Source organism: Haplochromis burtoni, unplaced genomic scaffold, assembly GCF_018398535.1.
Source record: "Haplochromis burtoni strain Fernald_Lab_line unplaced genomic scaffold, NCSU_Asbu1 Contig_90, whole genome shotgun sequence".
In the NCBI taxonomy this organism is placed as follows: Eukaryota; Metazoa; Chordata; class Actinopteri; order Cichliformes; family Cichlidae; genus Haplochromis; species Haplochromis burtoni.
This window is the reverse complement of record NW_024582451.1, coordinates 838,144-851,535: the sequence shown is the minus strand read 5'-3', so window position 1 is coordinate 851,535 and position 13,392 is coordinate 838,144. Positions and strand designations below refer to the sequence as shown.

Here is a 13,392-nt window from a genome sequence, read left to right as displayed (position 1 = left end):
TATGAAATAAACAGGAATGCTATATTATGCCCCAAGTATTAATTCATTCTCAGTCTTACAGGAGTTACTTAAATGTTACACATGCAATGTGTCATGTGGAGTCATGTGCTGTATGTCCATGTCCTTTATGTTTTTTCTAAGACAATACATCACATACAACAAAAACAGAGTTTGAATGATAAAAAAACCCCCTCTTGTATGACCACCTTTATTCTTTGGCATATTAGGGAAGCTTTCTAGTCAATTCTTTAAGTAGTCTTCAGGATTAGCTCTCCAGGTCTCTTTAATAACATTAAAAACATTTTGTGTGTTGTTTTTCTCTCTATTGTCCATCACAGTTTTGTTGCAATATACCTTCCCCCTCTAATATTTGTGTAATTTAGTACATAGCAGTCTTTTCTCCTTGTTTTCCTATCTTAAGAATGACTTCTTTATAGCTTCCTTCCACTGAGAATATTTCTAATGAGGCTTTGGAGCCACTCAAAGGGTAGGGACACTTTCAGAAAGTCTGAAGCACTATTGTTCAAGACTGAAAAAAGTCTGGCTGTTTGGAAGCAAAATATGAAGAAATGGATGTTGACTTAAGATTTTTGCACAGCACCCTATTTTTGAAGAATAACTAGTGACCAAGGCAGCGTAGCTAATTCAAACAATCAAAAAAGTACAGTGGTTAAAATAGGTGTTGAACACGTCACCACTTTTCTAAGTAAACATATTTCTAAAGGTGTTATTGATGTGAAATTCTCACCAGATGTCAGTAACAACCGATCACATCCACACATGAAATGTTTCTTCATGCATTCAATACTTCCCCCCTGTGTCATTTCTGAATATTACACATATCTTAATTCATCGTGTGATTTTTTTTTTGTTGCGCATGTGAACTGAATGGGTTGTTACCAACATCTGGTGGGCAGAAAAACGCCTTTAGAAATATATTTACTTAGAAAACCGGGGATGTGCTCTGTACTTATTTTACCTGCTGTGTCTCTGTAAAGTTATTGCAGACTACGTTGAAACCTGAGTTAAAGCAAGAATATGTGACTTTAAACTACAATTACAGGGTAATGGAGTTGGCTAAAATGTAACATAATAGCAACACAAGCAGAAACGTGTCATAAAGTCAATAAACTGATTCAACAATGGCCATGGGTATCGTAACATCACTTTAGGCCCTCAGACTATTAAAGCTTCAGAAGGAAAAAAAACCCCTAAAAAACAAACCTAAAGTTTTCTGAGACCCCAAATGATTCAAGGCTTGGGGCTCAAATGAGTTGCTAGTATTAAAGTAACTTCATGCAACATGTGTTTTGCCAAACTGAAACCCAGAGTATGTTAAATTTAAGGATGTATGATATAAGGATGTTTTGCTTAAGAAGTTCACTTTTTATTAGTGAGATCAGGCTTGTGTTCTTGCTTCTTTCAAAAGTTTCTTCAGTGCAACTTCAAAAAGCCTGCTCTGGTAGATATTTTCAGTTCTGCATCTCTGTCAGCGTTGGTGACATCCTTCCTGTCAGAACTTGCAGTGGTATTGCTCCTTTCCTGAAGACACTTCAGGAAACTTAGACGATACTTCAGCTGCAAAGCATGAACTCTGCTGATAGAAACATTTTGATTTTCGAGGCAAACATTCTTGTTATCATAAGCCTTCCAAAGATTCTGCAATTGCTCAATACTGGAACAAATAGTTCTCCCAGTTAAAGAATGCACAAAATGCAACTCTAGTCTTTCAGAGAGAGAAAAAAAAGATTTATTTCATTTTGGATTTCAGTACAAGTTTGAATTCACTGTCATATATTTGTGTTTATATCTTCTTCAAAACAGCTGTCAAGGGACACTTCCTGTCACCGAACGGCAGCTCTCTCAGTTGGCCGCAAGGTGGCGCTCGGATCCTTATTTTTTGGAGACGAAGTACTCGTGGCACATCTCAGTGAGGCAGCAGACCATCCTGACAAACTCACCAAAATCCACACTATTGCTCTTGTCTCTGTCCAGATCATTGAAGATGCGGTCTATTGCTGCCTTGTCATTGGATTTCTGCAGTGGAGAAAAGTGTTAGCTTGAATTTAGACACTAAGTGATCATAAAACAAAGAACTGCTCAGCCTACTTCTGCTCAAATAGTTACGCAAACCACAGTGGAAAATCTGTGTATTTTCCACTCTCTCAAAGTAAAAGCTCTGCATCAGTTTACCAGTGTTTTCAGGCAACCTACTGGGTGTGAGATAGAAGGAGGATAGAGACCACTTACGCAAAGCATTTCTCCAAACTCATTTTGAAGAAGTTCCTTCAGCTCTTCCTTGCTTAGGGTGTTTTTGTCTCCCTCCTTGCCAGAGTATTTATCAAAGGTGCTGATGAGCAGTGCCATAGCCTTCTGGATGTCAGACATGATTAGGGCTAGTTTAGGGAGACAGAAGGAAAACAAAATGTTACGTCTGAGACTGCAGTGGTATTTGTTTATGCAGGAAATTCACACTGATTAAAGAAAGATGCCTCCTCTGAATAACGTTTACACATAATTCTGCTATGACTCATTATCTGGTGCAGATTAGGCTGAATCACGTGGTATTGTGGTCAAATGTAGGATCTTAACAAAGGACATCATTGATATTTGGAACACGAGGAATTATTTAGAAGTAAACGAGGGAGAAAAAGGGGAATAGGCAGGGCCTGTTTGGTAAAACCAGAGTGAAAGAGACTGAGTCGTTTAACCCTGTGAGGTCCATTTTAGGTTTGCCTAAAATAATGATGCAGTGAAGCTCCTTTCAGTTACTTTTGAACCACTTCTACAAATTACATTGCTAATATATTTAAATTCTGGAATTATATATGTATACATGCAGTAAAACATATGCATGTGCAAGTGCATACTGGAGGTCATAGCAGAAAACAGTGGCTGATATTACTGTTTGTCTTTGCCAAAGTTTCTCTTGGTTCTCAGTGGAGCTTGATAAAAATAAACTCAAGATTTCCACCTGGGCCCCACCACTCTTATTTCCCTTTTCAGCGGTCTCTGATGTAGCGTCTCTGCCAAGTGACACAGGACATTGTTATGGCAACAGCAGAAGGAGATAAGGAAGCAGGTTGCAGCTTAATTAGAGTCCCCAAAGCAACATCAGATGTCTGTTCTTCTAACATAGTATATCTAAATTATGCGTTCTTTCCACTTGACTGTATAAACCCAAGAGATTTGCTAGTGGTTATGTTGTGAGTCATACAATGTTTTTCCCTCTTTAGGGAACACTAAGCTGAGGAAACGTTGGCATCAGAGAATTTGGAAACAGACAGGAGTTACAAGGAATGAGAGCACAAAACCTCATTCCTCAATTAGGTTGCAGTTAAAGGTGAGAATCGAGGGGTGCTGCTAACCAAAAAAAACCTTTAATGCATCCGTAAAAATGAGTTTCCAAACAAGTTAGTGGGATTTAGACAAAATGAGCTCAGTCTTTTGCAGCATCAAGTTTCATAAGCAAGAAGAGAAGTTTAAACATTAAAGTCCACATGGATGTGACAAACTTTGCAGTTCATCAATACTTTTCTGCTAATTCTTAATGTGCATTCATACAAAACTAACTGTAATGAGCATTGCTTGATCAAAACGAACAAACAAACAATCAAGAAAACCCAGGAAAGGTTTCCAGAGCGAGCAAATAAAAGCAGATAACAAACAAAAAAAGCACTTGTAGGATTTTCTACTCACCAGTGCTGAGGTTTAAGACAATTGGAGGCTACTGTTGATCTTGGTAGAGCTGTTGTGATGAACCAATGGGTGGCAAAGATGCTTTATACATCACCACACCCAGTATCCCTCCCCCCCTCCCTCTAGAATGCTCCTTTCATCTCCAACCACTCCTCCTTCCTTCATTTTTTAAAACATATTCTTTAACAAACACGACACTCGTGTGCTGTTACAGTGAATGTTTGCATTTGAGGATTTGGAGAATTCTAAAAACTTGCTGCATGTTTTACAAAATGTTTCTGACGTTATGATCTCAGGACTGCTTTTGAATCTGGAATTGCTGCAGAACAAAAGACAATAAAATATGAAATGTAAAGTTTGGGGTGCTGTGTCTTTAAGAGGACAATTAAAGTAAATTAAATAAATACTGGTCATGTAACAGTCTTACAAAATACCCTTTTTGCAGTGACGGATTCAAGACTATAAAAATGTTATGTTTATTGTTGATTTACAGTTTTTTATTTCACCCATTTGATTGACTTTATGTGACTATATTTTGGGGAAACCCCATGAGCAGCATTTTGTGGCATCTCTCTTCGAGGCTTTTACTGATGAATGGAGGGAAGCAGCATTTACATGTGAACTGAATCACGTTTTGTGCTTCATTTGAAGGTCACTTTTGTTAATTCTGTAAAAGAAAGTCCACAGTTTGGTTCGTACATTTCATTCCGTCATAAACGAGTCTCTTGTGACTTTTGGTGGTGGAGTCATGGGACAAATGTTTGATCTGCTTTTAGAGATTTTAGAAGTAATTTTGCCCCGAATAAGAAACTTTGATCTTTACAAGATTTCATACATAATTGTGGAGCATTTGTGCTACTATGTAAATGCCGTTTTTCTACAAATGCATTAAAATTCTTTTTGACTTTTCTAACAGGATGACCAAACCCACTTCCTCTTTTTAAAAACTTACCGCTTGGCACAATAGGACCAAAGAAATGAACAGTTACGTATGTTTTAAGCAAAACATGCATCGCAGGAACCTTTAATTGTACCAACTAATTTCTGGTGTGTTTCTTTTGTATGTAATTAAAAAGTTTCTTTTTTATTGACTTGTTTGAGATGCACATTATGTTAAAGTAAAAACACGGGGACAGTGACTCACTAGCACTGATTGTTATGGTTGTGAGTGGATCCACTCTTCTTTACAATTTTGCAGAGAGGCTGTGACTCATAGTCATGTCCCCAAAACCAAAGTCATAGAGTCCAAAAAAAAGCAAAGGAAGGAAGGAAGAAAAGAAAAAAAGCTGCACTGTGGCAACTCTGTTTGCATGTTTGTTTCTCCCTGTCCGTGTGGCCTGTTGCATAACTTGAATTAGATATTTCTGGCATTGGTCTGGGCATTGTTTAGTCCTGTAATTAACAACTTCAAAGCGCAGCTGAAAGCAGATGATAGGTTAGAATTCACTGTCACCATCATTCACAGCATTTTTAAACATTGTGCCATCCTTCTTCACTATGTGGAAATCGTGAGTCACACATCTTCCTGTCGCCTTTTTCTCGATCTTATTCACTCACTCACATTTACCAAATAATGGAGGGAGTATCCATGGTCACCACATCCTGTGTCATATCCAGCTGTGATACACACAAAACTGTTTGTTCAGTACAACTGGAGTGGATTTAATCACACTCACTCAGACCAATTTTTAACACTATAATTACAGATATGTGCCATCTAGTGGTTACAAACAGACATTTTTAGTGTCCAGCTCCAGCCATGTGTGCTCTAATGTAAGTTGTTTCTTCAGAAAGACATACGTCATGCAAATGCTGCATAGTGAATGTCACCCTAGAACCTTGTAGCTAGGATTATAGAAATAATGAAGTCATGCATCTACAAGTACCCATGGAGGGAAACTATTTGAAGGTATGCAGCAGAGACAGTTTAAGATACAAATCACAGGAAATGACTGGAGGAAGTATTCAAGAGTTTTATTAAGGTAACACTAATAATAGAAAAAAAAGACCTCAACAGAACTGCACTAAAAGATGCTCTAAAATTATATGTCCATCTATCATCTTCATTGTATCAGCTGAAGTATCAAAAGTAAAAACTGAAGTGAAAGGCTACAAGACATGCATAATATTATCATTCATATTTCATGACTTTAGCTGGAGGGAGTAAATTAATGTTTCCATGTATTGATGTTCAAGGCCTTTACAGCCAGTCTGGTTGTTGTTCATTCAATTAATAAGTTTAGTGCCTCATTTGTAAAACACTCATCTTCATGCACTAAATTTATTATAACATAAAAAAAACTGCATACAACACTGCACTAGAAAACCTTGCCTTGTAAACAAGGTTTTTTTAAGGTGGGTGAAAACTTGCAAATTCTTCAAAACATACTTAACTAGAAGTACATGGTTAGATTTAACCACTGTCTCATGTTTGCATGTATGCACCTAAACCTTTAGGTCATAGGCTCTTTATGTCACGGTCTGGCTGGCAGACCATGGGGATATGGGGGAATGAGGACCCAAAACACATGGTTCTGCAATGCAAACAGTGCACTTTATTTACAGTGAAGGCTGTAAACACAATAACTCCCCGTTGCTCCCTTGAATCCCGTGTGCTCATGCTCCCCGCTGTTGTGTTCTCGCACACCCTGTGTATGCTGCCGTTCTGGTCCACTCTTCCACCTGGGGGGAAAACCACAAAAACAGCCATCAACACCAACCCCGGCAGGCATACACGAACAGCACTGTTGTACGCTGACAGAGACACACTAACTTGGGTAGACAACTCAATGATCCCACGCCAGTGGGAGCTCCAACACTCTCCTAAGTAGCTCCCCCAACGAGCCCTGATCACCAACAGGTGTGTGGCAGGAACTTCAGGTGTGGCCAGTCCTCCTGCAGGGGCACACCCATCAGGCCTGCATGTGGCTGTTCTCCATCCTCCAGCCACACATGTACACACCCACACCCTGCCTATACATATAATGAGTGGAACACAGACTAACACAGCATTGTGCAGAAAGACACACACATCACCAAATAATAATAATAATAATCATAATAATAATAACAACAACAGTCCAAACTGCTCACGGACCCCCGAGTCCTCCAGAGCCGGGTCCGTGACACTTTATTTTGGTAACCTGTTTTGGTGTCAACTTCTGTCAGTTAAACTGGTTCAAAGCACCCTCTCTGTGTGTCTATCAATAAAAGAACAGAAGAGAAGTGAAACAGCAGAATCAGGTTATAAAATACACATTTCGGGGCGATCGTGGTTTAAGAGTTGGGAGTTCGCCTTGTAATTGGAAGGTTGCCGGTTCGAGCCCCGACTTGGACAGTTTTGGTCATTGTGTCCTTGGGCAAGACACTTCACCCGTTGCCTACTGGTGGTGGTCAGAGGGCCCGGTGGCGCCAGTGTCCGGCAGCCTCGCCTCTGTCAGTGCACTCCAGGGTGGCTGTGGCTACAATGTAGCTTGTCATCACCAGTGTGTGAATGTGTGCGTGGATGACTGGATGTGTAAAGCGCTTTGGGGTCCTTAGGGACTAGTAAAGCGCTATACAAATACAGGCCATTTACCATTTTTACATAGCAGCAACAACATTAAAACCACTGACAGGTGAAATGTATTGACCCTGCCTTTTCAATATAACGTTCTACCCCCCTCTTCTGCCTTCACTCCCTGAAGGCAGAAGAGGGGGTAGAACTCCAAAACCCAGATTGCAATTTGAACAAGCTTGATTCATCGAAGCCCAGCCCTGCTGTGGATACTTTGTGTCCTGTGGGCTGCAGGGCTGGGCTTCGATGAATCAAGCAGGACACAAAGTTTCCTCTCCCAAACACGCAGGTCCAATGGGACAGAGCTGTGTTGGCAGCTTGAGTAGGACCTACAAAACAATAAGCAGGTGATATTAATGTTGTGGATAAAGTGCCAAGTATAGGTTTTAAACTGTGGGATTTAAATGTCTATTGGTTTCAAACGCTCACATTTGAACACTGGGGATAAAAAAAACATACAACTAAATGTAACTGTGAATTGAATCAGTATCAGGATCACAATAGTTATTTCCCATGGCAACATCTGCATGCAAACTGGACGTTGGGGATGGTTGGTATGTTTTGGACATTAATGTTATTGTTTAACAAGTTTCCACAGAGAGGGGCTTTTTTTTTTTGGTGTGTCCAAGATGGGCGTGGCATGCCACAGTGAATATTTGGTACTCCCCGAACTCACACCACAGAACGCCCCCGCCAGGAATGACTTGAGCAACTTTAAAACCAAAAGCATGCAGGATTATTTCAGTGAGAAAAATGTTGCGACAAATTTCATTATTAATATATTAGAAAGTCTGTGTTAGAAAACTAGACATGACACATACAGTGGTGTCACCGATCAGCGTCTGGTAAGATCAAAGAGTAATTCATCTAGACAAATGATGATTTTCTTTTCTTTTAGGCAACATGATAAACATATAGCCTGCAGGAGGCACTAAACACAAGGAAATGCACTGAAAAAGCAGCAGTCTCGGAATCGCAGCTGTGGGTCACATGGGCGTGGTGCTTCTGTAAACCAAGTGGTGCAAACTTTAGCTACACACACACACAAATGCACACACTTAAGACTCATCACATAGTCACATAGCAACTTCAGTGTTTTCCCAGTATCCATGAACACTGACAAACCAGTAGTTAAGCCCTGCCCAAAGCGGTGTTTGCCAAGAGCTCAAGAAGACCTCTTCCTCCTGGGCTTAGCCTTTCAGGCAGGCTTTTCTCAGGCAGTAAAAGCTTTGATGACTTCACTGGGATCGGCAGGCCATCATAGTAAACAGTGGCTCACAGTCTATCTGCACATCTACCAATAACAGATTTGATTGTTGGAGCATTCCTGAGAGGTAGGGCTGCCTGGAAGACTTCGTTTTAGAGAAAAGATATTTGTTCTGTTCAGTAAGAATAATGAGAGACGGGTGGTGAAGGGGTTATCTTGTTCCTCTTTCTCTGGTGTTATTCAACTTTCACCAGACATGAAACATGGTGGGATTTTTGTGATCTGCACAAGAACAGTGATGTGCTGTTCTTGTGAGTCAGTTGAGGGCTTGCAAAATACAAATCAAACTGACTATGCAATGGTATCACCTGTTTTATTCATAGAGTTGCAACATCCTCTGAGAGTTTATGCCTCACTGAGAGAGGTGTGTTCATGCCTACAACATTCAGCAGATTCCTCAGAGCAGTGATAAAGCAGGGACTTTGTCAGGGAGGGAGTGGCTCATCTGCCCTTTAACACTCGGGGAAACATAAAGTACTCACTCAGTTACAAAGCCAACAGAGAAAGCTGTCTGGATTAAGCTTTACCAGCTTCTCAAATGGAAATGGTTCTGGTGCTTGCTTAAAAAAAACACATGTATAAAAAGTTGAAGGGGATTTATGGACAAATCTGTCTAACTTAAAGATTAGATAGTTAGGAAACACAAGACACAAGAGATTTAAAATGATTCAGCACTTTTAATGAACAAAACTTTACAAAAAAAACAAAAAGCAATGCTTTTTGGTCGCTTCTCTTCCACTGTTGTACTTCCTACTTCTTCCCAGTCTTTTTCATTTGCAGCTGATAGCACTGCTCACATGCAACAGACAGTCCAACAACCAGAGAAACAAACTCCTCAAAGTTCACAAGACCATCACCGTTGGCGTCCAAGTCTTTCATGATCTTGTCTACAGCAGCAGGATCTTTTTGACACTGTGTTTAAAAAAAGGGTGTGTGAGGATACATCAGCAACAGTGAGATTGCACAAGAAGTGGCATAGTATTGGATTACAGTGTGTAAATGATGCGCGGTGTGATTGCACAATTTACGTTTTGGTCTCATCTCACCTTAAGGAAGCTGGAAAGCTCAGCCTCCATTAGCTGTCTGAGGTTTTGCCGGGTGAGCGAACCGTCCTTGGCGTAACGGTGGAACACCTTGATGAGTCCTTCCATGCAGTTTTCCAGTTCTGAAGGCATGGTTGCTGGAATGTGTTTAGACTGAAAAACAATGTTCAGAAAATGTTGACTATGACAACTGATAGCAAGTCAGTTTAACTTCAGCTGACATTTTCCAAACAAATCCATAGAAAGCATTTATGAAAGCTGCTTTGGTTGAGATGCTGTTAAACTCATCCATTATTGATGGAACTGACAGATTTGGGTCTTTGTTTTACTTCTCACTGATGAGTGATGCTCGTGGGAAGACAGTAAAGGTATGTGATTGAAATTTTAGTAAACCACTGTGCAAAATACAGAAAATCTCAACATTTGAGTTACTGTCTTTGTAGCTGTAAGAGTTAAAAGAAAGGAGAAGTAGGAGGGAGGGTGTGTTATTTGTGCGCAAGAGAATGGAAAATGTGAACAACTTGAACTGAAAAAAGTTAGACCCAAAATGGTGGGATTCAATGTGAGTAATGAGATAGGACACTGCAGGAACAAGCACATGTGTGTACATGCCCACAGTCCAACCACACCCTTACAAAGGCTTATATTGACTATATGGAGACCTAGTTAACTGTCTTAAATGTGAATCAGAGCTTAATGTAAAAATGTTAATTATATATTTTATTAATAAAAACAACACTGGAAAAACAATTAAAGTGTAATTATAGTGAAAGGTTGAAAACAAGAGAAAGAAACAAGATAAACTAACTAAAAGTTGCAGCTTAACTTAGTTGACAGCAGAGGAAATACACGGATCCGTTAGATACCGTTAGAAATTCACAGAGGGAGCTTCAGTAAATACAAAGCAGTGACTGGATTAAAGTAAGTTAAACAGTATGAAACACTATTCTCACACCTCCTAGCTGTATATCTGTATGTTTTAGCAACTAAAGTTTATATTTAAAAAAAACATCGTGGCAAAGCCACACCTGTAGGACAAGAGCAGAAAGTTTCTTACCGTACAGTTGCTGGGACGTGGCAACAGAAGAGGTGCAAATGTTCAGACGTCTGCAACAAGCAACAGAGATTTTATAGTCAGGCGCCGCCCTGGCTGTGCGCACTGACTCACACTGTGGCTCTGCAGACGCTGGACTCTCTGAACAGTTAATACACTGGAAATGTTTGTAATAGGACAGTAAATATATTAGTACGACTTTAGCTTAAGTTCAGTCATCTGATTTAAAAACAAGGAAAAGGTTACTATTGCTGCTGATAGAAGAGCTAAAAGCCGTTTTTGTGGAATTTAAGATAAAGTTTCATTAAAGTTTAGGCTACCGGTTTAACTGACCCTCCGCCCCTCTCCACCGCCCACCTCCCACACACACGCTCTACTTTTCTGTGTTAATCTCTCATAATAAACACACCTTAGGTTTAAGGGATTTAAAAAAGTATTTACTGTAATTTCGAAAATCTGTAATTTACCTGTAAGACTAACTGATACCTAAAGAAGAGCCAATCAGCAGCATTCTGCTGAGAACAAGATTCTGCAAACTAGAGCTATCATCCACAACAGAGGCAATCCAGCCAGTGTGGCTTCAAGGACTGTTTTGTCTCATATTATCTGCATTTATATTCCTATCATAACCTGAACCTTTACTCCTATTATCCTGAAATGCGTTTTATATCAAAGATGGACGACAGATAGCTAGGTGGATACAGTGTGCCACATTGTGGTGAAAACAGGGTATTACAAATGGCACGCTTTGCAGCCCAGTGTTAAAGCTGTATTTGAATAACAACTCGATCCGTTCTCTTTTTTTTTCTTTCTTTTTTTTTTTTAGAGGTTTATGTCTCATTTTACTAACAAAGGAGAAAAAGGACATAATTGAACATAAAAATCACCAAAATACCTCATTGCAATTTTTCCTGCACTCAACTTTTGTTATTTTAACCTATTTGATCACGCTATGTATCAATGCTCGGTATTTTTCTTGCTGTTATCCATAAATACATCATTTTAACTGAAAGAGCTACAAGTACAGTACTCGTCAGTCCAGATTTTCAGAGTTTTGTTTCTTGGTTAAAGCAGTTCTCTTCTTATTATCAGACTCCCTTAGTAGTGGTTTCTTGTATCAGTTTTACCAGTGTAGTCATATGTCTGGTCTGCTACTCAGGGAAGCATTGATGTGGGCTGTAAACTGAGTTTCCATCAAACTGAAAACATGTCAGACCACAATGAAATATTCCTCACCAGCAGAGGGAACTCTTGAGCATCTATTCCCATGTCTGTCATTATTATCAAAGTTTCCTCATTCTACTACTGTAACTTTCAATGTTGTATAAGCTTTTCCAAATAAAGAAAGCTTTGTGTTTTGAAGACTTATCCTTGTTCATTTATTGATTTATTTTCATAAAGATAATAGCACCTCAAGGCCATTTGCTGCACACTGAGACTACCTGGTTACTGTGCAACTAATGGTAATAAACAATTTAGAAGGCAACTAATTTATTGCCTTCTAGTGTCTGATGAAGCGTACCTATTAACTGAAGACCATTTAAAATGTTTGTTCAGATAAAGAGACAGTAAATTTTAATCTCCAATTTTTCTGAAAACGTGAACATTTGAAGGCAGGGTTTACAAACATATTATGGCAGAAGCACATCTATATCAGTTATTGCTGTATAGACTGGAAGAGAACAGGGAAGTAACCGTAATTTAATTACCTTTTTGCAAAGTAATCCTTTACATTAACCTTATAATACACTCAAAAAAATAACTCTTTGAATGAACATAAAAAAATCATGGAAAGAATTTCCACGTAATTGTATTGCTTTATTTTAGCATTAAGCAATTCTGTTAATCCAACTTGATGTACTTGAGTTGGACTAACTTGATTAATTAATGATGAATCAAGTGTTTTACTACAGTTGAGTCCACCTTAATTTAATTGAGTTGATCCAACCAATGCAAATTACGTTAGTACAACAAAAATGCTTAATTGTGATAGAAAGCCATTTATTAATGTGGAAATCCTTTCCATGATTATTTTACATTCATTTATAAAGTTATTTATTTTTGGAGTGTTCAACAAAGTGTAACAAAGTCTAGAGTCTTGTTAACATAAAATGTTAATGGATTTATAATAACTTGCACTCCTCTTATCTTTACCAGGGTTGCAGTGACACTGGGGCCTATCCCAGATTTGATAGGGTGGGAGTCAGAGTACTGGACAGGTCACCAGTCTATCACAGAGAGACAGACAACCATTTGCACTCATGTTCACAGATATTTTAGAAACACCAATTAACCTAACCCTAATTTATGCATGACTTTAACTGTGGCAGGAAACGATAGTACCCAGAAAGAACCCACTGCAAACTTGGCCAGATTGCAGATTTGAACCCAAGACCTTCTTGCTGCGAAGCAACAGTGCTAACCACTGCGCCACCGAGCTGTCAATATAGAGTTAAAAAAATAGGGAAACTATGATTACAAGGCTTTATATAGAATTTTCTGTACGTTTTTGTCCTTTACAGGTTAAACCACAATAAATAGCTAATAGTGTGTGTATGGTTGTCTGTCTCTTCTAACCCCAGTGATTTTCCTGTGGTTTGAACTCTTGTCTGATCTTGTGAATTTTGTGAATCCAGGCAACTAACCACTCTTACTAGATTGTATCATGTCATCTCAACAAGAATAAATTAAGTTGCTGGATTTCATGCAGATCCTACATGATTTAATTACGTTCACCACAGAAACATGAAATTATTTTGTTCACATTACAAGT

At 39.0% G+C, this 13,392-nt stretch overlaps 2 protein-coding genes across 2 annotated transcripts; both read right to left on the bottom strand.

Annotated features, from left to right (window-relative positions):
- Positions 1 to 1,733: 1,733 nt before the first annotated feature.
- Positions 1,734 to 3,807, bottom strand: LOC102305386 (ictacalcin). The gene is made up of 3 exons (XM_005927610.2): positions 3,700 to 3,807; positions 2,251 to 2,396; positions 1,734 to 2,037 (listed from the first exon to the last, which is right to left on the bottom strand). Exons 2-3 carry the CDS (start codon positions 2,386 to 2,388, stop codon positions 1,894 to 1,896), a joined length of 282 nt encoding a protein of 93 aa, XP_005927672.1. The 5' UTR covers positions 2,389 to 2,396; positions 3,700 to 3,807; the 3' UTR covers positions 1,734 to 1,893.
- Positions 3,808 to 9,179: 5,372 nt separating this feature from the next.
- On the bottom strand, positions 9,180 to 10,769 carry s100a10a (S100 calcium binding protein A10a). The gene is made up of 3 exons (XM_005927609.2): positions 10,623 to 10,769; positions 9,569 to 9,718; positions 9,180 to 9,434 (listed from the first exon to the last, which is right to left on the bottom strand). The coding sequence occupies exons 2-3, from the start codon at positions 9,695 to 9,697 to the stop codon at positions 9,273 to 9,275; spliced, it is 291 nt and encodes a 96-aa protein (XP_005927671.1). The 5' UTR covers positions 9,698 to 9,718; positions 10,623 to 10,769; the 3' UTR covers positions 9,180 to 9,272.
- Positions 10,770 to 13,392: the final 2,623 nt, after the last annotated feature.

What these genes read in the sequence shown, in the direction of transcription:
- LOC102305386 (XM_005927610.2), bottom strand. Translation starts at nt 2,388, where the DNA reads ATGTCTGACATCCAGAAGGCTATGGCACTGCTCATCAGCACCTTTGAT. An exon ending in AGTTTGGAGAAATGCTTTGC is followed by an intron (nt 2,038 to 2,250) that starts GTAAGTGGTCTC and finishes TCTCCACTGCAG; the next exon opens with AAATCCAATGACAAGGCAGC.
- s100a10a (XM_005927609.2), bottom strand. Translation starts at nt 9,697, where the DNA reads ATGCCTTCAGAACTGGAAAACTGCATGGAAGGACTCATCAAGGTGTTC. An exon ending in AGCTTTCCAGCTTCCTTAAG is followed by an intron (nt 9,435 to 9,568) that starts GTGAGATGAGAC and finishes TTTTAAACACAG; the next exon opens with TGTCAAAAAGATCCTGCTGC.